Source organism: Festucalex cinctus, chromosome 2 (genome assembly GCF_051991245.1).
Source record: "Festucalex cinctus isolate MCC-2025b chromosome 2, RoL_Fcin_1.0, whole genome shotgun sequence".
NCBI classification, from domain to species: Eukaryota; Metazoa; Chordata; class Actinopteri; order Syngnathiformes; family Syngnathidae; genus Festucalex; species Festucalex cinctus.
This window is the reverse complement of record NC_135412.1, coordinates 31,032,846-31,058,212: the sequence shown is the minus strand read 5'-3', so window position 1 is coordinate 31,058,212 and position 25,367 is coordinate 31,032,846. Positions and strand designations below refer to the sequence as shown.

The 25,367-nt window shown below is 39.5% G+C and overlaps 3 protein-coding genes across 5 annotated transcripts in view; 2 read left to right on the top strand and 1 right to left on the bottom strand.

The window, feature by feature from the left end:
- The first annotated feature begins 182 nt into the window (after positions 1–182).
- On the top strand, positions 183–7,445 carry LOC144014539 (2,7-anhydro-N-acetylneuraminate hydratase). The gene is made up of 13 exons (XM_077514542.1): positions 183–385; positions 804–888; positions 962–1,035; positions 1,119–1,178; positions 2,252–2,359; positions 3,359–3,415; positions 3,490–3,620; positions 3,878–3,932; positions 4,030–4,122; positions 4,190–4,324; positions 6,440–6,541; positions 6,632–6,793; positions 6,916–7,445. The coding sequence occupies exons 1-13, from the start codon at positions 293–295 to the stop codon at positions 7,036–7,038; spliced, it is 1,278 nt and encodes a 425-aa protein (XP_077370668.1). The 5' UTR covers positions 183–292; the 3' UTR covers positions 7,039–7,445.
- LOC144014538 (outer dynein arm-docking complex subunit 1-like) overlaps positions 7,061–25,367 on the bottom strand; it is an 18,834-nt gene continuing 527 nt past the window's right edge. Inside the window, exons 1-15 of one of the 3 annotated variants that reach the window (XM_077514541.1) lie at positions 14,053–14,371; positions 13,377–13,446; positions 12,942–13,041; positions 12,603–12,792; positions 12,410–12,526; positions 12,220–12,333; positions 12,020–12,087; positions 10,979–11,148; positions 10,777–10,890; positions 10,614–10,696; positions 10,135–10,303; positions 9,139–9,311; positions 8,972–9,057; positions 8,313–8,395; positions 8,071–8,217 (exon numbers count right to left, since the gene is read on the bottom strand). In XM_077514541.1, coding sequence (XP_077370667.1) covers positions 8,317–8,395; positions 8,972–9,057; positions 9,139–9,311; positions 10,135–10,303; positions 10,614–10,696; positions 10,777–10,890; positions 10,979–11,148; positions 12,020–12,087; positions 12,220–12,333; positions 12,410–12,526; positions 12,603–12,792; positions 12,942–13,041; positions 13,377–13,416 — 1,503 coding nt within the window. In that variant the 5' untranslated portion in view covers positions 13,417–13,446; positions 14,053–14,371 and the 3' untranslated portion in view covers positions 8,071–8,217; positions 8,313–8,316. Of the gene's footprint in view, positions 8,218–8,312; positions 8,396–8,971; positions 9,058–9,138; positions 9,312–10,134; positions 10,304–10,613; positions 10,697–10,776; positions 10,891–10,978; positions 11,149–12,019; positions 12,088–12,219; positions 12,334–12,409; positions 12,527–12,602; positions 12,793–12,941; positions 13,042–13,376; positions 13,447–14,052; positions 14,372–25,367 lie in introns of those variants that run through there. The other 2 variants (XM_077514539.1, XM_077514540.1) reach the window with 2 other exon arrangements.
- errfi1b (ERBB receptor feedback inhibitor 1b) overlaps positions 24,158–25,367 on the top strand; it is a 21,366-nt gene continuing 20,156 nt past the window's right edge. Inside the window, exon 1 of the mRNA XM_077514546.1 lies at positions 24,158–24,302. The gene's annotated coding sequence lies outside the window, so the exon portion shown is untranslated. The remainder of the gene's footprint in view (positions 24,303–25,367) is intronic.

The window sequence follows — 25,367 nt, the reverse complement described above, 5'->3', positions numbered from 1 at the left end:
TAAACTACCAGATTAATCAACCCGTCAATGCTCCATATATTTGTCTGATAGTGTTTATTATTGCCATCCGAGAATGGCAATAATAAACAATAGGTCCCTCGCGGCTATGAGGACAATTGATGAAAAAAAAAAAAAAGACGGTTACGTTTAAAAAGGACCAACATTCCGAAACAAATTTAGAGTTATTGAACGCAACTGGGCGGGGCGGGGCTTCTGCCGCTTGTCTCTGACTTGACAGCGCGGCGTCGGTGCTTGATAGGCACGAGTGCGGAAGGTTGGCGACGACGTCAATATGGGTGCACTTGTCCGGCTCATCGTGGTGGGAGCAGGCTGTCGAGGCGAGATCTACTCCCGCTATTCCATCATCCACCCTGACCGTGTGAAGGTACGAGAGTGGGGAACAGCTACTAAGGGCTATCAGTTTGATTCACACTTCTGAAATAACAATGTGCAAATTACATTTAATTGTTATTTTAATATTGATGAAGATCACGTTCAGGATTTCTCACAAAGCGTGGATTTAACAAGATAGAAAACAGAATGTCAATATGCAACGCTTATATTTCTATTAATCTCTTCAAGTGGATACATTTTCAAAAGCCAGCAACATTTCTAGGAAATCACAATGTCTCATCACTGGTGATCTATTTTAAAAACAGGCCTGTAGGTTATTCATATGGTTCTTTGGTGCTATTCCGGGCTAGAATAAGCAACCGCTTGTGTATCCTTTGCGGGTCTGCTTATTGCTTCCAATTCGATTATTTCAGCGAGTTCAATAGAGCAGTAGCACTATCTTATTGCAGGTTGTTGGAGTAGCTGATCCCAGAAAATTTGCCCGCACTAAGTTCCAACAACTGTACAACATTGCGGATGAGAACCTGTACGAAGGTGAGCATGAAACGCCTTGAAATGTTGACAGTGATATTGTTCTTTGTCCGATTTTCAATGCTGCCTTTCCTAGACTGGCGCATTTTAGCTGAAAGAGAGAAGTGTGCAGACGCCGTTTTAATTTGCACTCCAGACACTCTTCATAAGGTCAATAATACTAATAATATCGGTAATGGTGTGTCCCCCAACTCTCTTGTTATTCTTTATCATTCTTGTATGGTGTGTTCCAGGAGCCTGCAGTGGCCTTTGCAAAGAAAGGCTACCATGTTCTTCTGGAGAAACCAATGGCCGTAAGTGACAATGTGGCAATTAAATACCAGTTCAGCAACATGACAAATGGTTGTTTGCCATTGTCTTGAACTGTCAATGAAATGAAAATGATTATTTATCTCCTAAAATAACGTGCTGTGATTAATCTATTTATACCCCTGACATAGTGACAGGCAGAACAATTAAATACCAGTTCAGCCAGACGACAAATGGTTGTTTGCCATTGTCTTGAACTGTCAATGAAATGAAAATGATTATTTATCTCCTAAAATAACGTGCTGTGATTAATCTATTTATACCCCTGACATAGTGACAGGCAGAACAATTAAATGTGTTAGATGGCCAAATGTACAGTTAACCTGCGTATACTCACCTGATGTTTGATGCCATTCACTAGTTTGCTGTTCAACTAAACATGCCCAAATTTCACAAAAAAGTTATGTCAAATGAAATGACATCATCATTTTATTGTACATTATATAAAGTTTTCTTTGTGACGTGTCTGGTCAAGTGGCGTGAAATTTCTCTAAAGTAAAATATGTGTCTTGGTTCAATCAAGTTTGGGAAACGATCATCTAGCAACACAGCACATTGTCAATGTTGTATAAAGGAACATGTTTTCACGGCCACTGTGACCCTTGACAGGGAAAGGATAGGACCTGGAAATTAAACAGTTACACATTAAAGAAATGGATCAACTCAATTCCTAACTCATTTTATTTACCGATTATATAGAAAGCAATAAGTAACCACAGCTGAAACAAAGTGCTGTGCACAAATAAAAATCAAACATAATAAACAATTGAACATAATAAAACAATACCTAAGAATAACCCAGACATTTTCACGGAAAATACATTTTCTTTATTGGCACATAATCTGAATGTGATCAGAATAACAGAATGTCGAAATAGCATCAATTCAAATCACCAATTGAATTACTGCTCTGTATGATATATCAAATGTGCATTAGAAAGAAAAAAACAGCGCAATCTGGTGGACCATCTGGCCTCCTAGTACTCACTAGTTTCATTCTGTTGCATCCTGCTGTAATTTATGCAATGTAAATGCATACAACTGTTTGTGACTTCAGACAACGGCTGAAGATTGCATCGAGGTTGTGGGGGCGTGCTCTCAAAGCGGTGTGATGCTGTGTGTGGGTCATGTTCTACGATACGATCCCTCCATCTGCAAGATCAAGGTGATTTTATTTTTACCATTTTCCTCTTGTAAAAATTTTTAAAAAAAATCACAACAATGTCTCCATCTGAGTATTGTTGTTTGCTGGAACATTGACCATAATTTACCACTGAAAGTTGGCAACTTGCGTAGAACTAAATGAAACAATCCTAAAATGGTTCAGGTCCTACTTAGAGGACAGGATTTATATTGTGACTATTACAAGTTTTGAATCTGATCAAATGGCCATGACATGTGGGATCCCTCAAGGGTCACTCGTTGGACTGGTTTTCTTCAGCCTATATATGCTACCCTTGGGTCAAATTCTTCAGAACTGTAATGTTGACTATCATGGAGCAGTTTCCCCAAATGATTACAGTTCTATTAAGGTGCCACTGTCTAATACAAATAACTGGATGAACCAGTTTCCTTCAAGTAGACCAAAACAAAACTGAGGTCATTGTTTTTGTCATCCATAATTTATAAGTCATAGCATATATAATTTGACAACTAAATAACTAAAAGAAATACAACAGTGAGTTATAGCAAAAGGTCGAAAGTAATGATACCAGGCAGGAACAGTCTATCATCAGTAATGACCTTTTGTAAAGACTGAAGATATTCACATTCTTCTTCACTTTTTATTTCAGTTTATTAGCATGAGCGAGTATCCATGGGTGACATCACGCCGCCACATGCTGTGTTCGAGACCGAAAAAAAAAAACATCCTGCTTGAACGAGATACTTCCACTTTTATAACTCTTTACAACCTTTCCCTACAATGGAATGATCCTTGAGCAGTTAAACAGTAACAGTCCCTAACTTGTGGAACTGTACTTTTCATAGGTGTAACTAACTACAGTGACTAATTAACATGAGCAAAAAGCAAAAACATGAATCACTTCAGTAAAGTTTGAATTCATTACTGGATATTGCTATTCAAATTTTCCATAATACATTTTGTTGTCTTTTAAAAAAATAACAATGAAATGCCCCCCACCCCCACCCCTTCTTCTTCCAGGAGCTGATAGACAGTGGCGCCATTGGTGATGTGATCCACATTCAGCACTTGGAGCCAGTAAGCAAGAATAAAGAATATGTGGTTCTGTATGATTTGCCACACACTCACTCACGATCCACCTCTTTCTTCAGATTGGCTTTTATCACTTTGCTCACTCCTTCGTCCGTGGAAACTGGAGGAATGAAGCAGAGAGCACTTTCGCTCTTCTGGCCAAATCGTGCCACGACATTGACCTGATCTATCAATGGGCCGGAAAACGCAGGTAAAACTTTCCGAAAGAAAAGAGTTTGTCCATCATCCATTTCCAGTCTACCGTGAAGTGCCACAAGGCTCTATACTTGGCCCCACTCCTGTTCAGAATTCTTGCTCAGATTATCTGCCAACGTATTTACCTTTCATTGGTCCATCTTTGCCACAATGATTCCCACCAACTTGTTGCTTGTAGCAGTTGACTAGATGACATAAAGACATTTGCCAGCCAAAAAGGAATAGATAACTTCGCAACTTGTTCTCTCGCAGGTGTTTGAAAGTGACGTCGTTTGGCTTTGTCAGCCACTTCACTCCAGAACACAAGGTATTCAAGTTGTACTTTTTGAGAGCTTAGTTACTAAAGGAATGTGAAGATATTACTGCACAGTAAGTTTACGCACACGTGAGACATGTCATATTAGCCAACAGGTGCTGGTAATCGCTGCCTGGACTGTTCAGTAGAGGACACCTGTCCTTACTCGGCAAGCAAAATCTACCTGGACAGAGTGAAAAAGGTGATCATGGTAGCACATGTTGTACATTTCGCATGCTTGACATGCTTTATCTTTTTTTTTTCCTTAGGGCAACACTGGCTGGCCATTGTCAGTCATATGTCCCAACTCTATCCCAGACATCGAGACGGTAACTGAGGCTCTGAGGACTGGACCGTACGGCCGATGTGTCTATGAATGTGACAACGACGTCTGCAGTAACCAGGTTAAAAAAAACCAAAAACCTTGAAATTGAAATATTGATGTTCAATACGTGATAACACTGTATAGTGGTGCCTTGAGATACGAGTGACCCAACTTGCAAGTTTTTTTTTTTTTTTTTTTTTTGTAAGACACAAGCCCTCATGAGATACAAGCCCTGTATGGTGCCAGTGAATTCAACTCAATTCACTTCACAACAATCAGCAATTTGGGACCTAGTAAACATTTTTTATTTTTTTTTTCAGAAAAAGATGTTTATTGCCAGTCTAATTCAAAGCTTGCCGTCAAACATATAACAGAATTACACATTGTGTACAGTATTCAAAACAACTTTGATTTAAAACTGCTATTAATGCTAACACAATGGGAAACGCTACGGACGGGCTGACGAATAGCATCGGTGTTTAAGCGATGGATATTTTAACAAATGGCAGAGCAAGCAACACGTAGGGTAATCTAATGCTACAGTCATACTGAAGGTGAAAAACGACTCTTCGCCTCACATTTCTTGCATTGTATGATCGGATACTACAAAAGTAGCTGCTTCATTCATGTCATGCCACAACAGAAAACAGGAGGGGCTCTTCCCCTGGCAGAAAAAAATACCACAATTTCCGGACTATAAGCCGTACCTGATTAGAAGCTGCACCCAGTACATTTCTTAAGGAAAAATCATTTTGTACATACATAAGCCGCACCTGACTATAAGCCGCATGTGCCCACATTCAAACATGAGATATTTACAAGAAAGACGGTACACAGAAAGAATTTTCAAACGTTTAATAATATACCTTAGCTTTTCTTTCCAAACAGTGCCTGTGACGCGGAAGTAACACAGCAGCAATACGGTAGTAACACGTAGGGCTGGTTAAAAATAACATTATCGGTGAAAGTCACTGAGATTGAGACTTCTTGTATTTTCCATGATGAGGGTCTGTTCATGCTAATTTTATTCATGCACAAAGCGCAAAGTTACATTAAACATGCGTCGTTCTCGACACATATATTCCACCTGTCTCACTCTTACCTTGTCTGCTCGAGCGCCCCTGCTGACCGTTGGGGGAAAAAAAAAGGAAAATTAGCCGCGTCATTGTATAAACCACATGGTTGAAAGCGTGTGAAAAAAGTCGCGGCTTATTGTCCGGAAATTATGGTACATGTGGAGATAGCTGCTCAATCAGCTGGCCGGTGGTAGCGCTAAAATTTAGGCTAATGCTAAATGCTATCTTGGTTTACAGTTCTAAAGCTGTTAAAAAAGAAAAGAAAAATTTACCAGATATGCCAACTTCCTCGCTCACAATTCTCCAAGCCTGCTCCTTTTGGGCTCTGGTTGTTTTGTACAGCTTCCACAGACTGTGTGAATGTGTTGTGATACAGTATCTTGTCTTTCAAATACACAAACTCAAGCGAATGTGCTCACCTGCCACTCGTGTTACCTCAGGCACGTTAATTGTGCCACCCAGTATGGATTTACACCGATCTACACAATCTGCATGGACTTTACATGTAAGTGGATCGCGACTAGCGAGAATAGTTTTAATTCATTACAATACTCACAATCATATACAGTATATTTATCACACTGCAAAAAACTACTACTGAGGAGAGCTGAGACTGTGTTGATATAAAGTATTGTCTAAACTGTACAGGCACACATACTACAGAAGGAGCAGCACAACGTCCATTGAATTGAAGCAAAAAAATGTGGCAAGATTGTTGAATTGTATTCTGTCCTTACTGTATGTTTTTATAAAGTACATTATTATAGAGTGCATTTTTTTTCTTCCTAAAAACACATTACGGAAATCTTTGTTGGGTTTCTTTTTCGGAGGCTTGAATAGATTAATTCCGTTCATTTCAACAGGGAAGGAGATTAGAAATACAAGTGTTTTTAAGTTAAGTGTTCTCTACTGTTAAGAGAACAAGTTGTGCAAAAATACTGAAACATACAAGTTTGAAAAGTGCATTCAAATGTTTAGAGTCAGTTAAATTAAGTTCACTTGTCTATTACATTATATATCTGCTAAAATGGCACGAGGGGAAGGTTGTAATACAGGATAACCATAACTCAAAAGGGTTCATCTTGGCCTGATAATCATTTTCCTGTTACTCTTCCAAGGTTGTCAACATGGAGTTTGAAGGTGGTCTGACTGCAGCCTTTTCAATGGTGGCCTTCACTGAAGAGATGTGCAAACGAAAAACAACCATCTATGGCAGCAAGGTATCTAATCTAATTATCTAATCTAATTAATGTATATCACGTAAAATCCAGTAGCCATCAAAAATGACAAATTCATGTATTACTTTTCAGGGCGAGTTGACATTTAAAGACGACGAGATTCGCGTATTCGACTTTCTGACCCAGAAAGCCTCCAAATATGTAGTGAACTCTGACTACCCCAAGAACTTTGGCCTGCCTGGACACTCTAAGGCTGATTACTACTTGATAGACTCCTTCATTTCTGCTGTGATGGTGAGTCCTTTTTGGTTCTCATGAGTGTAATATGAAAAATTTCCTCTTTGGTCACAGCACACTAACTTTCATGCAATGAATCCATGTAAAAACTGACATGGTTTTTGTCTTTGTGCACACAGAACAATGACCCATCGCTCATCGCATGCGATCCAGAAGAAACCCTGCAGAGCCACTTGGTGGTGTTTGAGGCAGAGCGATCTCGACGGGAAAGCAGGGTGGTTCACTTCAACCACTCTGGATAATCTCTTAGAAATATTGACACGATTGGGAAAATAGCAGTGATTTATTTCAGAAATACTCAGGAATCATGTTTCTGGTAGGGTACACTTGTAATACTTTCGCCTTTAGTGTTTAATTTTATTTGATTATTGCCTAATTTGTTTGAATGTCAACTGCCTGTGACATGCAGTCTTATTAACCCAATTAAGGCAATAAACTTGAATAAGATTGTACATGTACATACACCTTAATGGCTTTTTAATGCCATGGTTTTGTTTTGTTTTTTTTGTTTTTTAAGGTTCTTTAAAATCATAAGTCTGACGACACAATGAAGCGTGTAAGCTTTAGTCAAAAGTGTTTGCTGTTATCACCTGTCATAAAGAAGCGAAATAAAGGTGTGTGAGTGCACCCTTTTAGATCAAACTCTCAACAGGTGCAGATGAACTTTCTCATTGTGGTCTTGTGAAATCCACGTCCTCTCGGTGCTGTCGGGCACTGGATATTTTTGTCTATGAAAACAGTTCTTAGAGACACTCATCTGATACACTCAAATCATTTTTTCCCCACACACCCACACACTACCTGAGATGCTCATTCATGGTTTTCTTTTCGTTTAGACTAAACCCAGGTAATATGCTATGAATTGCCTAAAAGCCATTCAGAATAAAAACATTGAATTTGAGGTTTTAGTGTCCTATCCTGGTGCTGTTTTTCTCTAAGAACTTGTATCTTGCACCTGCCCTCTGAAAGGAAGTCTATGGTTGAGCTAAAACTGATTATGAACTGAGTGCCTAAAAGAGCTACTCGTGTAAATGTGTTCATAACCATGAACTGCTTTTCTTTAGTTCCATTGCCTTCCATTCAAAATTGAGACCGTAAGAACAAGCCTCATAACACAATGTAAATCTGTTAACCACAGATTGACCGTTCCATTCAAAAATCTTTTTCACAGTCCATACTTGGCGGTCTTGTGCTTTGACAGGCCATTGCAGTTCATCTTGGGCCCGGTGTAAAACACTGCATAGGATCCATATTGAAAGTGAACATGTGCGTGAAAACTGCATTCGTCCACGTGGAAACATCTGCACATCAGGACCAGCCTCACTATTTGCCATCATCCCAGCATGAATGGCTATTGCGGAGCAGCTCATTGTTGGTGCAAGTTCAGACCACTGGTCCTCGTGTCTTCTTTCTCTCCGAGTCTGAAGATGAAAATCTGATTTTAGTGATATCCGTAATCAAATTCAATTAAAAATCAAATAAGCTTTCCTGACACTGGTCATCTTCACATACTCACCCACTTATGTACTGCTGTGGGAAGGCAACCTCTCATTTGCGCCCTTGCTTGCTGAACGACTGCCTTTCCGGGCTTTGTCCTCACTGCGGATTACATAATATACTTTTAATTGGTCTATTTTCTTTTTGCCCCAAGAAAATTATCTATTTGGATACACATTTTGTACAAATGCATTGGGGCACCTAAAATAACTGGGGGAAAAAAAAGCAAGAAATGAAAGGACTTGTATGTCTAACAGCTTCCACTCTTCTGGAGAATGTGTTTGTCTTTGGGTTACACCCTGATTCCAAACTAAACAACCCCCGTAGCAACAACATGAAAAAAGTTCACAGCCTTTGCTCAATACTTTGTTGATGCACATTAGACAATATACAGCCTCAGCCATCACGAATATTATGTGTATTATTGACAAAATATATGCTAATTTTCAAGTTGGTCTTTAGCCATTATTTACATTTTGAGCTAGGGGTTGGCAAGATTTGTGATTTGTAAAGAACATCTTTTGTTTTTTGGGTTGGTGGTTTGAATTCGAGGCACATTTTAAGTTCAGATTGTTTTACTTTTGGGCTGTTTCACTGTTTCTCAATGACTGTCTAACATTGTTTATAATTGCTCCCTGTGTGTCATGCCTGCTAGGGATTTAAAGTAATAAGACCTACTCAGGTGGTGGGGTTGAAGCTGCTGGAGTGTTTCCCTTCCCTCGCAATTGATCCGCTATGGAACCAAAGCCATCACTAACAAGTTCCTGATAGCGAGAAAGCACAGTAATATTCAATAATGAGCATTGTCGGTGTGTACAGAAAGTGTACACCAGAAGTGCACATACACACTGATTTAAGCTCTCCTGGAAGAGAATGATGGCCTGCAGATTTAGGAGGTCGTTGACTTTTTCCTCCACCAGTTTCAAGCACGCCGTCATGTGCTCATCTAGCGCTTTGTCACTCATAGTGCTGGATGTATCACTACTTTCACTGGTGATGTCAACTAACGTTTGGACACCTGCAAAATAACATGGGTATGCTTAATAACAGATTGGTTATGTGCTATAAAATGTAAATGAATATGGCAAAGGAGAGCAGTGATCGTCACTAGGGACACGGATAACCTGGACTTTTTAATTTAGTGGTGCCTTAATTGTCGAGTTTTTCACTTAAGATAACGCTTCGTGAAGTTTTTTTTTTTTTTTTTTGGTCTTCAGATGCAAGCAAAAAATTGAAAACGCAAGTGCCCTACAGACATCCAACAACAGGTGGCGACAGCAAACTTTGCAACACCTGACCACAATTGGCTGGCAACCAGTCCAGGGTGTACCCCGCCTACTGCCCAAAGCCAGCTGAGATTGGCTCCGGCACCCCACGCAACCCTTGTGAGGAATAAGCGGTCAAGAAAATGGATGGATGGCATTCAGCCTTTCTCCCCATAGACGCTCACTATAAAAAGCTTAACGTGCTAACTACAACCAACCACCACCAAAATTGACATGTGCATCTCTAACTTAGGCCCACATCAATCTCTTTAAAAAAATCAATGACTGGCTCAATAGTTTGGATTTCATTAAGCGACGTGACAAATGTGCGCACCTATGGAGAGCATGAGTAATGCCTAATAAATAAAAAATCCTGCGTGGATCGCTTTCATATTATCAAAAATTACTGTGGGCATACATAGATATGTGCATGGGAATTTTGATAATGATTGGTCATAGTTTTGTGAATACAAGCCACGTTGACCCCCAGAGTAGAAGAAGGATGGACTATGAGGGAATACCATGCTTGACATCATCAGCAAAGTCTGCCGGAAACTTCAGGTTGCTCTGCTGTACCTTTTTTCAGACGTTCCACGATATTTTCCAGGCAGTCAATTCGCTTTTCGTAGCCGGACAGCTGGTCCTCAATAGTCTCTTGCTTTTTGGAAAGGGCCGCCTGAAGAACTTGGCGCTCCTGAGCCTGCTGTTTCTGCTCAACAACAAAGAGCTCACTCGCCTTGTAAAGCTTTGGGAGCGAACAAAGCATAAGCTGCGTCAAGTCAAATGACAACTGAACTGAACTTTTGACATAGTCTAGACCAGGGGTCTCCAAGTTCTGTCCTCGAGAGGCCCTATCCAGCCTGTTTTCCATGTTTCTCTCCACTAACACACCTGATTCATGATCGGGATCGTTATCAGGCTTCTGCAAAGCTTGCTGATTAGCTGATCATTAAATTCAGCTGTGCTGAAGGACGGAGACATGGAAAACAGACTGGCTAGGGGCTCTCGAGGACCAAACTTGGAGACCCCTGGTCTAGAATATAAGCGGGGCAAACCTGAGAGATCTGGTGTTTAATGTCCTCCACGTGCCAGTGCTGATAGTTGACAAAGCTGAGTAAAGAATAGTTCTCCTCCTCCACTGTTCAAAAGAAAACCATAAAATGCTTCTCAGGAAAATCCATACTTTGATTTCTCGACCATTCTTGAATTTTGACCTACTTCCTAAGAAATTTTCCAGCAATTTGTCCAGGTCATCCTCTCCTGTCTCTATCAGGATTTTCCTGATGGTATCTTCTAGATTGGCCAGCTTCTGTAGCTGCTCCAACAAATCCGCTGTAGGCATTTTTAAGAGTGTTTACCTTGAGACGTATATGTTTATGTGAGCAACTTTTAGCCATAAATATTGTATTCACAAATTCACCTTTCTCGCGGTCGGAGCCCTCTTCGCCTGCATTCTTGACGTTTAGCATAGCCTCAAGGTTGCAGTGTGTGGCGATTTCATGCTCCAAGTTGGTGGTTGTTTGAGTGTACTGAGCTTCAAACTGAGCGTTTTGTTCCTTCAGCTTCTTCTGCTTTACCTGGACTGCAACGCTAGGTGTCGCCACATCACAGTTAGTGAACAGTTGAATGGGTTAACATCTAATAAGAAATTATCACTTCATTTATCGTTCCATCCATTCAGTGGGTTGTAGGTGAGCTGGAGATTTTCTCAGCTGATTTTGGGTGAGAGGAGGTGATCACCTTGGACTGATCGCCGGTTAATAAATACAGTATAGAGCAGAAGTATTTGAAACACTGTAAAAAACAAATCTTTGGTTAAGTAGATTTTAATTAGTGTTAGTTTAAAAAGTATTCAATATAATTGTATTTATGATTTTGTGGCAATTATTTAATTAAAATTTAAATAATACGGTTTGGGAACAAAACCCACTCATTATAGTTAAATAGAAAATAAGCATTATGTTTATTTAATTCCAAATAGAGAGAATATTGAGTAAATTCAAGTTAATGTAATCAAGCAGTTTTCAATTGAAAAGCAGTGTGGAAATGGAATGCAAGCCCGCAAAATCACAAACTGGCATTTATGAAGTTCTATGACAAAGAGAAGTTCCAAAAACACACATTAGGTAAATTGAAGACTCTAAAATTGTCTAAATTGTTGAAGTGTGCTTGTTTGCTGGTCTCCATTTGGGACCAGGCCATGGTGTACCTCACCTATCGCCCAAAGTCAGATGGCGTAGGCTCAAGTTTACTCACACCCCTAATGTGGATGGGTGGGTGGGTATATACGGTACATAAACTGTTCTAGTTATATTTTAGCGATCATATTTCATGTAAAGAATAGTTCCTTCACTTACTATTGGAATTAAAAAACAAAAAACAGATCGACGTATGTATGTAAACTCACATAATCATTGGCTAAAGGCAAAAGAAATGTAATGAGATGTAAAGAGGTATTCACCTGGCGGTGTTGGCTTTAGTACACATAGCACTCAAGTCAGAAATTTCCTTGCGAATGGATTGCAACTCCTGGAGAAGACAACACAGACAACATCCGATATTTGCTATTCAACAGCAAGGTACAAGTTGGAGCAATGGAGGAACAGTACTACATAATGTATTTTAAACAAACATTTGAACTGGAGCATTCATGGGACTGGCCTTTTTCAGATGAAGCTGAACTTGCAGAAAGTCGTTTTTTTGCTTCTCCAGAAAATCTATGTCTGACTTTAACTGACCGTTCCTTATCATCAGCTCATTGAAGCAAATGTGACCCTTGAGAAAAGAAACGGTACTGCTTTCATCTCTGAATGCTGTGCTCACTAATGGATGCTGTAGATGAAGCACTAACCTTGTACAGTTTGTCCTCTTTCAACACGATATCCTTCGTAGAACTGTCTTCATTTTTTGTATTATGAGGTGCAGTCCCCTCCCTCTGTGCTACTAGTTTCCTCTCCCATTCTACAATCTGAAAGCCAAACATGGGACGTTTCACATGACAATGTGCAGAGTTAAAGCAACCATTTTAGCGCAACAGTTCTCACCTGCTTTTTGTAAGACTCCAGTTTGGTTTTGTTTGATAGTAGCTCCTCCTCTATTTTCTCCTCGTTGGTCAAAAGGTTATCGAGATCTTGAGCAGCATTGACTTCTTTCTTTTGGTTTGAACTACTCTGAGCGATGGTGAGGGTGTGCAACAGTTCGTCATGTTCAGTCTGGAGCTTCTGGATCTCCCTGCTGCTCAGATAAGGATTAAGGCAAATACACTTGCAACTCAAGCCAAACAGACACAGAACATTTGTTTAAGTGGGGCATGGACTTAAGAAAGGAATAAGGGTTGATTTAAAAAGAAAAAAAAAAAGAAAGAAAAAAAGTAACCCACTTGCCTGTCTTTCAGGAGGCGGCTTTGAATTTTGTCATTGAACGCCTGTTTGTCTTTTAAAGCTTGACGATATTGTAGCTTTAATTTGTGCAGGTCATTTTCAGCTGCATTTAAAAACAAGAAGGTAATTTAATCATACACAATAATTGTTTATAATTGCTTTATTTTGTGAGACAAACAGAGGGCAAAACTGTCAGGTTGTACAGATCCAAGCAAAAATAATGTACCTGAGAGATATGTTTGCATGTGTAAAGGTATTGATAATATGTAAAGGTCAATTGACAAGTCATTGCCAAGCCTATTTTCTGAGGGATTGGATCAGTTAAATACTCATACATTGATGTGATACTGGACCAACAACAATAGATGTTTGCTTTTGAGCTGGTATCTTGTTTTTCAGTAATAAGAACCACACAGTCCTGTGTGTGATGTCACTTACGATTTTCCTCCTGTGATCGACCTCGGGCAGACCGTTTCATGTTTCATGAGAGTGAGTGCACGCCTCCAGTCTGAAAAAGAACACAAGTTGGTTGGACGACCGATTTCTGTTTCATGTACAGCACTTTGTATACAACAATGGTTGTTTTAAAGTCCTTTATAAATAAAGTTGAGTTGAGTTGATAATTGTGGCCAGACACCCCACGACAGGCCCCCAGCTCACAATGCCCTGAGAATCTGACAGTTGCAGGCCGAAAGGGACATCACCATCAACCTCTCAACACAACCAAATGATCCATGTTTTTGTTTTGTTTTTTTTCATGCTCAAGGGGGTTATCCAGGGAAGAACATTAACATTATTCTATTAAGGCTTCGTAGAAAAGGCTAGGAAAATGTTTTAGACTCCGGGGGAATACCTCAAATGGGAATTTCAATTTATCTTTTGCAAAGCTAGTCCTGGAACTTTTGACACATTTTTTTATACCACTCAAAAACTTCCCTCTTTGCTTGGCTAAACAGCCACATGTTACTGTAGCATATTGAGACTATTTAGTGCCAACTAAATCTATCTATCTATCTATCTATCTATCTATCTATCTATCTATCTATCTATCTATCTATCTATCTATCTATCTAATTCTAAAGAGTAATAATGGAGGGAGAGAGTTGGGTTAGACCTGATAATGCTGCTTTGTCTCCCCCTGTAGGTTAGCTCAGGTTGCTAACTCACGTAGCATCAGGTCCAACAGTCCCCTGAGTGCACGCCCGCCTCGTCATTGTAGTGATTTTAAGCTAACGTGAAGCTAACGGAGGTTGGTTTTGGGGTGGGAAAAAAGAAAACATATCAAACTAATAGTTATCGTTTGGCTAACGACGGAGGGTTATGTTCTTGTTAGGTCACGTTGTACGTCGACGGTAAGTCAATGTTGACAAAAAAAACGCGGTCGTCATGTCCGAGCTCGGTGGGCGCTCCTGTCGTGACGTCATGAGCCAGCTGTGTACTCACTTCCGCGTTTATTACACAGCATGAGGCGCTGTGATACAGAGCACGGGGGTGGATGACGTCGTCGTTCACTTTCTTGAATATACTGCGCGGTAGTAAAATGATCACGTTCTCTTTCGCCCTTTATCTATCTATCTATCTATCTATCTATCTATCTATCTATCTATCTATCTATCTATCTATCTATCTATCTATCTATCTCCAGTATGCCTTTCTTTTCTCTCTTTCTTCCTCCTCCAGACAGGCAATGCATAGTTTTAAGATTGAAGCAGTGTGAAAAGAATTGGTGGTTAATTAATTAATTAATTAATTAATTAATTAATTAATTAATTATTATTAATAATAATAATAATAATAATAATAATAATAATAATAATAATAATAAAGATGACTTATAAGTGCATTGAGGGCACCTTTCCTGCACCTATAATCAATGTTAAGAAATGTCCTTTTGAATTTCTCAGATGATAATGTAAACAACAGCACACTTAGTGGGCCATACAAGATATCATGCCTGAGTAATATGTTGCCTGGGTGGTGCTGGGTGGATCATTTCAATGGCCAGGGTCACACGTAGTCAAATCACTGGCTCAATATTTTTGCAAACAATTTGAAAAGTGGTGGAAGTTAAGCATCATGTTGCATGTGAAAATATATTTCACTATATTTCCATCTATTTGCTGGATATGACTTGCATACAACATTTTGAAAACGTTTTCACTTGCAGTGAGATGTTTGTATTTGATGTTAATCTCTCAGTTATGCTTTTTAAAGACTAATTTCTCTAATAATAATATGGTGACTGAGTGTTTTTCATTATGCTATTTTACATACATTTAAAAGGCTGCCATAAATTGTTGTATAGTTTGTGTTAGTTGTTTACATTCTATACCAGTCATGTTTATAAATGAGGATTTGTTCATTAGTCAAACATTTTTACCTGGTTAAATAAAGGTTTAAAAAATACCAATAAGGTTTGATTTCTTAACTTTAATTTCACATATTTTTATGAACCATGAATTTGAAATAGACTCTTAAATTGGACAAAATATACTGCATATAAAACCTGGAGAATACCCTAAAAATAGGATACTTTTTAGAACAGGCTCCGCAGGTCTGCAGTGGCAAGAAGGGTGTGTAGCACAATGATGTCATGATTGAATCACCGCAAACTTTGACCCGATGCCTGTGTAGGGTTACACTACACTGTCCTTCAGTCAAGTCTGATACAAGTACAGTATGTATAACCTACATGCACGTTAAGAACAAACTACAGGTCAAACTGGAGTTCTCTTATCATTCCCGGAGTCATTCAGTCCTCACAACAAATCACACACACACACACGCATAAAATGCCTGATTTGCTCCAGGAGCTTGCACTGAGTCACAAGCTGTTTTTTGAATGAGTCAACTGTCAGAGAGCCCCGCCTACCCACACAGCCCTCCCTCGCACACGGGGGCATATACTGCCCACGCTTTTACGTGGGCTTTAACCTCACCATGGCATCACTTCCTCCTCTTAAATCAGTTATGACACATCTTCAAACAGCCCAGAGCATTGGATCTTTATTGACTGGTGCGGTTAAATCCGTTCACTTTAATGTTATAGCAAGCTTCAGGGGGAAAAAAAAAAAATCATTTGAATTGTTCCTCATAATCTGTTTCTCTCTCTCTTTTTTTTTTTTTTCCAGAGACATGCTGCGGCGAGTGGTGGCGTGTGGTGACTTTTCTGCTGAATTAATAGTCCAATAATAGTTCTTGCTCATTGGTGAGTCAACAGGAAATGATGGAGCGGGAGTAAGTAAGGCAAAGGAAGAAACTGGAGTAGAGGTTGGAAGAATGAAAGGAGAAAATACAGGGAAAAGGAGCTTGTTACTTTGTCACGTCCCAGGATTGTGAGCTATGCAGTGGGGAGCAACACACACACAAGCAAATTCTTCCGCTGCTAATAAAATGCAGTGCAGTCAGAGATGACATCATTATTCATCTGTGGAATTGTCCAGGGGTTCACAATCCATAGTTTGAGGGGCTGCAAATAATAAATAAATTATGTTGTATCATTCCTTTAACAAAAATAAAAACAATCTATCCCTACATTCTGTATGATATATATGACAGGCGCCGCAAACATATTAAATAAAATACTCCTGCCTAACTTAGCTTTGGGCTGATTGTGATGTATGTATAATCGCATAAATCTGACATCTTGAATGAATAGTGTGTTTTTTTAAGAGCAAGGAACACAGGAATGAAGTCTGTTTTTTTAGAACAAACGTACTATTTTAAGATTACATCCTCCTTTTAAAAGAATAATGGCATCTTTCCCAGAATTGAAGGAGGTTGTATTACAAGAACAAAGTAATATTCTTGGTAATATTACAATATTAAAGTTTTGTTTTTCAAATCCATTTGTTAAACTTGGAAGTTTGACTATTCTTATAACTAAAACACATTCGACACGTGTCCCTGTAAAGGTTACAACTTCTTAAAATGGAAATTTCTCAAAATGTTCATTGATGTTCTGTGCACAAATTGACATTTCTTCACCTAAATGTATTCGGTTTTTGTTATCGTAACATTACAACACGTTGAATTGGCAGTAGGATTATGAGTGGGGAGTCTTGTAAGAATAACCCCCCGACCCCCTCACCCCCCGTGAGGGGTCCCTGCGACAGAGACATGAAACAGTCTCGTTAAGTAATATATGGAACCTGACATGCCAGATGATGAAGTGATCAGATTAAAAAAATGCGAAAATGAAGCACAAACTGACAAATATCACATGGATGAGATTTGTAAGTTAAACCTGTAGATGTGGGGGCCATTAAAATTCATTCCTTTAGGTGCAATTAACACATGGAGTTGTTGGTGTTCTTTGCAATCTTCATTTCTATGTTTGTAAACATACAATTTTCTTGTGGCATTTTCTTGCTGTTACTGAACTGTACAAGCACTTTTGTCATAGTTGTGTGTACAAGCTGAGACCATATAAAAACATTCTTCAGGATACTGTTATCCATATCACAAACTTTAAAAAAAAAAAAAAAAAAAAAAAACTCAGACAAGTTTATCAGTGACTGTTGCTCTCCTTTGCCAGAGGCAACTACATCATTTCATAATAAAATCCCTTAAAAAAATATTGTTTTCCGGCCTCTTGCCCAGAGTCAGCTAGGATAAACTCCAGTTCACCCATTGCACAAATGAACGCAGTATATAAAATGGGTGGATGAATAATTTGCAGTGGTGAACAACTGTCCTGCACCATACCCAAAGTTATTCATGCTCTGGAAAATTTTTATAACTGTTTGCCATTCTTTTCCCTTATAGCCAGCGATCAAAGTGCCCCATCAATCCTCAGCCAGTCCTCCTCCTCTTCCTCCTCTTGGTGGTGGTTGATTATTTGATAACTGAGGCTGTATCCCCTCACGTTATGAGGTCAAAGGTCGTGTTGCGAAGCCCACTCAGACATCGGAGGAGCTTGACTCTTTCCTGCATCCTCCTACTTGCCAGAGCCGATCAAAAAAAAAAAAATCTCTTAAAGGACTAGACAGTTGGTGTGGTCTTCAAATCACATTCTGCAGTAGGTAGTAATTAAATAAGACAGAATTAAGTTTATATATGAATAAAATAAGGCAGACAAGGGCAGTGCAGTTTGAATCAAATCATTATTGTTCCATGTCAAGCTGGCGGAAGTGGTGGGTGGGAGCACACATAGAAAAACTTGAGAGTTTCTTAAGTGTTGGATGATGCCGCACCTTGTTTCAGCATTTTGTAGCCTGGCAAATCATATTACTCATCAACTCAATAGATTTTTTTTTCTTGATTCTCACCTATAACACACTTTTTTTTTCTTTTTTCTTTTTTTTATCAATGCTTAAAATACGGAACTTTGAAAAAAAAATGTTTGCCCTTATAAATTAAATTCAGGCATATTGAGATGAATAGCAAGGAATTCAAGCACAGTGGGTAGACCAGTCTGGCTGTAATTACTATTGCATGTTTGTACACAGCTGGTTCTTCTATAAGAGAATTCCCTGTGACACTGTGTCAGCAAATCAATTGAGCACAGATGTATTTACCATGGAGAACGTGTGTTAACACAAACATTTCCTTCATCCACCTTGAGATGGAAGACAGATATGGTGGAACTTCTGAAGTTAAACAGTCTGTTCCCGCGTTTTGTCTGGCAGCACTAAAAAGATCTACAGTATCATCCATCAGTCAATCATAGACTTTCATTGAAGGCTCAAATTTGTCTAGGTTTGAATGGCCGTTTGTTAGCGCTACCAAAATTGCCTCGAGCACCAGTTTGAGAACCTGTATGACTGTCACACTACTCCAACACATACAGGTAGTACAATTTACGCTGTCCGTAGCAAGTTTCTTGAAACAGCCTGCTACCATCACAAAAACATCAAACTCCTAGAGTAGGCAGGGAAAGTCTATCCGGAGGGCTACAGTGGAACTCAGCATCAACAAAAGCTCAATTCAGGAGATTCTTTGCAGAGCAATAAAGCTTGTACTGTACTGATTTCATGTTGTTTAATTTAAAGGCTTCAAGCAGAAGATTATGATGCTCAACAACTTGAAGCATAAATTAGACTTCAAGTTGGAGCACTGTGATGGCCAGAAAGCTTCATAAACTGGTGCTAAACTCCAGTCGCGGACAGAAAAAAATGAAAGCTTTTTGTTGATGCTGAGTTCCAGAGTAGCCTTCCAGATAGACTTTCCCTGCCTGCTCTAGGAGTCCCGTGCCTTCATCACTGGTGTTAGTAGCAGGCTGTCTGCATCGTTGCTTGTCAAGAAAAGATCTTGTTTCGAGAAACTTGTTGTGGATAGTCGGGGACTGAACAACTTCTTGCCATGAGTCAGTTTTGTAAATATGGTCCAATGTCACTCAATTAGCGAACCGTGACGTTCTTGCAAAAACTGTAAAGCCGAAGCTGTCAAATGATAGCAACTAAAAGTTCATAGTTTCAGAGGAAAGTTCCTGTTGTCAAACTGTGCTGCTATTATGCTGATCCATTATGGATACTATATCACATCATAGCAATCCGCAAATAAATACCTGATGCAAATACGTATAACCAGTCACCAAGAATGCATAGACTTTGAGCAACTCCAATCCTCGAATTACAGTTCATGAAAACAAGTCCTTGTTTGGCATAGTTTTGTACAGCAAGTTCCTCCTTCACAAAAATGCCTCCTATCAAAGAAAGCACACGAAAGGAGGCTACAAATGTGGGAGTTGGGTTTCTGACTGAACTGACAGCTGCGAGGGACGCATGGGCTCTCAGAGCAGGAAATGACTTGACCTCCCCCAGTGGGAGATCGGCCCGCCCTGACAGCAACCCCCACAGCTCTGAGTGTCCCGGGTCGCCACAGGCGCCCACAGAGGGCCGCGCAGCAAACGTGGTCGCCCATGTGGCGATAATGTCCAATGCAGTGTATCACCTCAGAAGTTTGAAAATCCAGACGCCCTTTGTTTATTTAGTTCAGTGTGATGATTTCGAAATTTTTAGGCAAGGGAATCGTCTCCTACCAGATGGCGCTATTTCCCCTTTCGTTCTGTTTTATATTTAATACTGAGTAGTGATGGAATTGAGATATATAAACCACACAACAGTCACAACGCAACACAAAACAGAACAGATGTTTGACACTTTTAGTTGTGACATTACATTGAATTAAAGCATACATTTTATGACCTTTACAAAAGGTTTATATATTTTGGCTGAACAATGCTTTTCTTCTTATTCTATTAATCCATCTAGGGAGTAGCTAACTCGAGTTAGCTAACAGCTAACTCGAGAATGGCAGACAACCCTGGATTGGTCGCCAGTCAATCACAAATTACATATAAAGACAACCACTCACATTCAAACAGCCGTTAAGTGAGATCTGAACCCACTGCATGGGAAGTCAGGCGAGTTAACCACCACACCATTAGTGACAATGATCAATGCTGGCTCTGCCTGGAGGGTTATTATAACATTGCGACGCCAATGCTTATTCATTAGCCCATGTATGGAGTTTTCCTTTGCTTGTTAGCAATAAGGTAAACTGAATTGAAGTGAAATGTATGTGGTTGTTTTAAATACACAAAGTGTAGATTTGTTTTTCTTTCTGTTTTATACCTACCGGTAGTTTGACAGTAAGCCTGGATATTTAATAGAACATAAGAGCATGAGAGTACTGTTGCGGTTGGCGTTTTACCCGTTTGTTCATGGAAAAACTCGGCTACAGATTGGCCATTAGTGTACTTCTAATGGTGGGATGACACAACAGGATGTGGAACTAACACCATGTTTGTCAAAGTGTATGAGTATTCTTTGAGCAAACAAACTAGAGTACTGAGGACAGCGGGTGATTGCATCAATATTGTTGTAATACATATTCATTTGATGAGTTTACACACACAACAAGGATACATGTGGGTATCAACCACTCCTTGATATACTCTGTATGTTTTTTTTTGTTTGTTTGTTTTTAATTGCCGCAAGCTCAGCGGAAAAGATGAACAAAATAGATGGGAGCAACTGAGTTCACTGAGTCATCTGGTATCTTTTTTTTTATTGATTTATTTGAACTGTAGTTCAGTGGCCCAGTGTTCCGCTCTCTTGGGAAGAAGGTTCCACTTTTGTCTACTGGGACTTTTCTGTGAAGAGTTTACATGTTTTCCTTGCGCCTGTGTGGGTCTCACTGAACACCATGTACTAGAAATACATATTGAGATTTTATTTTATGTTTTTAATGTTTCAAGGACTTGCAGGACCTTCTTTAAATGTAAAATCCTATAAAACTTCTTCTGTCAGTAGTGAATTAATTTCTGTTTTATGTATTTGGACAGTCAAACGTAGTATGGTACATGATTTATGTTGTTCACAAATCTTGTGTGATTTGATAAAATGAAAATGTGGTTTGAGACACTTGAATTCTTTATACACGCCTTTGTTGATTTTCAGAAGTGGAGGGCGTGGTCAACCAATTGAGTCATGTAATTTAAATTGTACCAAGGGCACCTTGAAATTATGTACAATTGTACACTAAATGCAGTGTAAATGGAAATACATAACACAACTCATAAAAAAGTTAGGGAACTCCGTAAAATTTCAGCACGAACCTAAAATGCACTATAACCTTTATGGGTGAACTTAATTTCAACCTCTCTAAACCTTTGAATGCAAATGTCCAATTTCCGTTCTTGCTGTACAAGGAACTGTATGACAAAATTCACAGTAGGAGTTTTATCCACGAAAACAGCGATTCCCAACCTTTACTGAGCCATGGCACATATATTAAGTTAAAAAAAAAAAAATCTCACAGCACACTACCAAACAAAAATGTCACGAACATGGATACACATCATTTATGTACTTTTGTCATTTAATGTATTATGTTCCAAATTTTTAGAGGGAATTTGAAACACCTGCCATAAACTATGTATGATATAGGCCTACTTTGTATTAACAGCATTAACAGCAGTGACACAAATGGCTTTAAGTCAACAGGCATGACTCAATTATAGCATTTTTTTTTCTTTGCAAATATTTTACAACCAATCCCATTATATGCATTTACATTTAACTACACCAAGTGTCCAATAGAGACTTAGATTGGTCATAGCAATTCAGTTAGCTATTAATTCCGTTAGCTAGGCCTTGATCACTCACTAGATAAGTAAAGTGGACTGATTCGGGGAAGGCTATGTTGACGTTTGTCAAAGTAAATATAGCTGAACTGAAAATCAAGGCGTGTTTGTTTTATGGAGGAGGAGGATCGATTCCTGTGTGTCATAGGAGTTTGTCAGTCACGTACGCATAATATGAGTACCTGTTATGAAATGACAGATTGCGTATTCTTCCAGGTTCCAGGAATAATTTTGTATGAACCTGTGCCTTAAAAGTGAAGCGTGAGTAGTCTCTCCTGCCGAAATATCGTTCCTACAGTGGCAATGTAACCAGAATTTTGTTGCCATCAGGCAGAATCCTCATGCCTCCAAAATCAGAACTTTTCAGGAGACCCCAAGCGCTATAGCGCTAATAAAGTCAAAATGACAGTAAATCAGTGCTTCAACACACCAAGTAACACCGAAAAAATATTTCGCATACAGGTTCATTACCACAGAAAGAAAGGGGTTTTATTCCTAAAAAGCATATTTAATATAATAGTAAACCACTGTCACATCATGCAGAGTTGGAACATAAAGACACTACGTTTAAATGTAGGGGGGGGGGGGGGGGGGGGAAACTGTACTGGAATCATGATTTCAATAAAATATCCATCCATCCATCCATTGTCTTGACCGCTTATTCCTCACAAGGGTCGCGGGGCTGCTGGCGCCTATCTCAGCTGGCTCTGGCCAGTAGGCGGGGGACACCCTGGACTGGTTGCCAACCAATCGCAGGGCACACAGAGACGAACAACCATCCACACTCACACGCACACCTAGGGACAATTCGGAGCGCCCAATTAACCTGCCATACATGTCATTGGAATGTGGGAGGAGACCGGAGTACCCGGAGAAGACCCACGCGGGCACGGGGAGAACATGCAAACTCCACCCAGGAAGGTCCGAGCCTGGACTCGAACCGGAGACCTCAGAATTGGGAAGCCGACGTGCTAACCACTCGACTACCGTGCCGCCCTCAATAAAATATATTGCACATAAACATTAAATCTAAATTCTTCTTTAAAAAAATAAAGACAAAAATGCAAATGTAGGCTACTAATAAGTTAAACACAACTGAATTGTACATAGGCAGTGATTCTTTTATGTACCACTAGAGGGTGTCCACGTACAGCTAGTGGTATTATGCTGCATTCGAGAATGGTCGGAAGTCGGACTTTTCTGACGTCAACCCAGGAAGTGTGTACGGGCATGCCCCCTTGAACTCAGACATCCCTGAAAAGTTGGGAAAAAAAAGCTCCACGTAACACAATGTACGTGACAGCATGTTGCTATCTCCCTGCATGAAATTATATGGTGAAATACTGAACTGTATGAAATGCTTGTGAAATAAGAACAATAAATGAAGCAAAATTGCGAGAGGGCAAGTTTGCTCGAAGTCAAAATTAGTTTTGAAGACCAAAATAAAATTAAAAAAAAATGAATACAAAATAAATATCACTATCTGCCATTTTGGTTGTTTACTTTCGCCTCGAACACTTTCCGGTCAGAATCCGACATCCGATCATCCTCAAATGCAGCAGAAGTACCCACACTTTGAGAATCAGTTTAAAAAAATAAAATAAATAAATAACTTAGCCATGTAAAACAATCGATTGCAAAATAGTTAATATGGCGCTAACTGAACATGCCACTGACACCAACTAATACTAGTGTGCCTTGAGAGATAATCAGATGTGCTGCAAGCAATTTTCGAGTTTTACCTAATTGGTATGAAAATTATTATTTATTTACGACAACTGACATATATGTTCATCAAGCCACGCCAGCATCATATAGTTACAGAAAAATTACATGTTCTTCCATTAATTGGCAGAGCCTGCGTATCCGATTAATGGAAGAACATGTAATTTTTCTGTAACTATATGATTAATTAAACCGATTAATGTCATTCCTATAACCAAGTTAAGCCATTTCCCTGTTTTATCAATCACTGCCTTGGTCAAATGACAGACGTGTTTGCTGGTGATGCAATTGGAGTTTTGCAAACCGGATGTGTGTGACGTCATGGTGAAACAGTCTCAAAATGATAGTTTTTGGTTTGAACTTTTAGGGAGCGTTTCTCCTTTAAGAGCATGCTGGGTGGAGTTTTTGAGGACACGCGCACGTTTATGAAGAGGCGTCCTGACGTCACCGTGCCACAATGAGCGCACTTCACCCTGTTGTTGACACATCATGATGCACATGGCTCCGTTGTGGATATGAAAGAGAGATGGAGCACAGATTGACAGTCGGTGAGTATCAATAACAGTTTGTATAAGTCTAAATGTATTCATACTGAGTCAGTCGAAGGCTGATCGAACAATCGCAATATGCGAAGAGGGACGCTGTCATTTTCTTCAATTAGATTTCCTCAAGTATTTGCGGTGAATAAATTAGTGATAAAGCAGGAACTGCGGGTGGTCCTTTCGTGTAATTTGCGTGTTATTAGCGTGAGAATATGTTCTCATTCTAATAATGACCCGCAGTATGGCCTACTTAATGTATTAAGTTCTTTGACGATTATAGTTCCTTCTTTAAGTAAAAGTAAAAACATACAGTCTGAATTATACTTTAAAGGGACACTTTACTTATTGATCCATTTTTAGCAGCAAAAAGTTGCTACTTTTTCAATAATTAATTTGGTGACGTGATTATTTTTTTATGTACATTTAATAACTTTTAAACCATTGTTAAAATGAATCGAACGCCGGCATGTTTGTTACACGTGACTAAATAACCCGGATGTTTACGTCACTAGTGTGTAAACGCTACACTATGGAAGCACTATGCAACGCAGCCGTGCATCTAGCGTCAAACCCGGAAGGATTAAACCTTATCGCTTCGAGCCAACACGACAAAATAACACTACCGAAGGAAAGTCTGCCTTGGATGTGAAAGTTGTGGCGCCAGATGGTCTTTTCGGGCACAAAATAAACTTTGACGAACGAGTGAATCAGGCGGGGGGTGAGTGGTGCTCGTGCGGGAGCTGCAGGAATGGACAATCCGCTAATGAATGTGTGCTGTCTGGAAATGAAAGAACTCGAGGATCGGTTCCTTGCGGACAATCTCAACTGCATCCTGGAACATCAGACATTCAACATGGCAATACTAAATAGACATTCTCAGGATAGCTTTGGTTGCGATGAAAGATGTGAAGAAGAAAAGTCTTGGAGGAGCAAATATCCAACAGGTAAAGTGACACACAGTACGAGCAATGCAAAACGTGTGGAACTGACGAAATATTTCAGGAAAAAGAAAAAATAGTAAAATTAAATGTATCGTCGTTACAGCACCCAACCTCCCCTAGCTGTTTTTTT

Excerpts from the sequence above, each read along its gene's own strand:
- LOC144014539 (XM_077514542.1), top strand. The coding sequence starts at position 293 with ATGGGTGCACTTGTCCGGCTCATCGTGGTGGGAGCAGGCTGTCGAGGC. Across the intron at positions 386-803 it reads TCCACCCTGACCGTGTGAAG|GTTGTTGGAGTAGCTGATCC; the intron begins GTACGAGAGTGG and ends ATCTTATTGCAG. Across the intron at positions 1,179-2,251 it reads TTCTGGAGAAACCAATGGCC|ACAACGGCTGAAGATTGCAT; the intron begins GTAAGTGACAAT and ends TTGTGACTTCAG.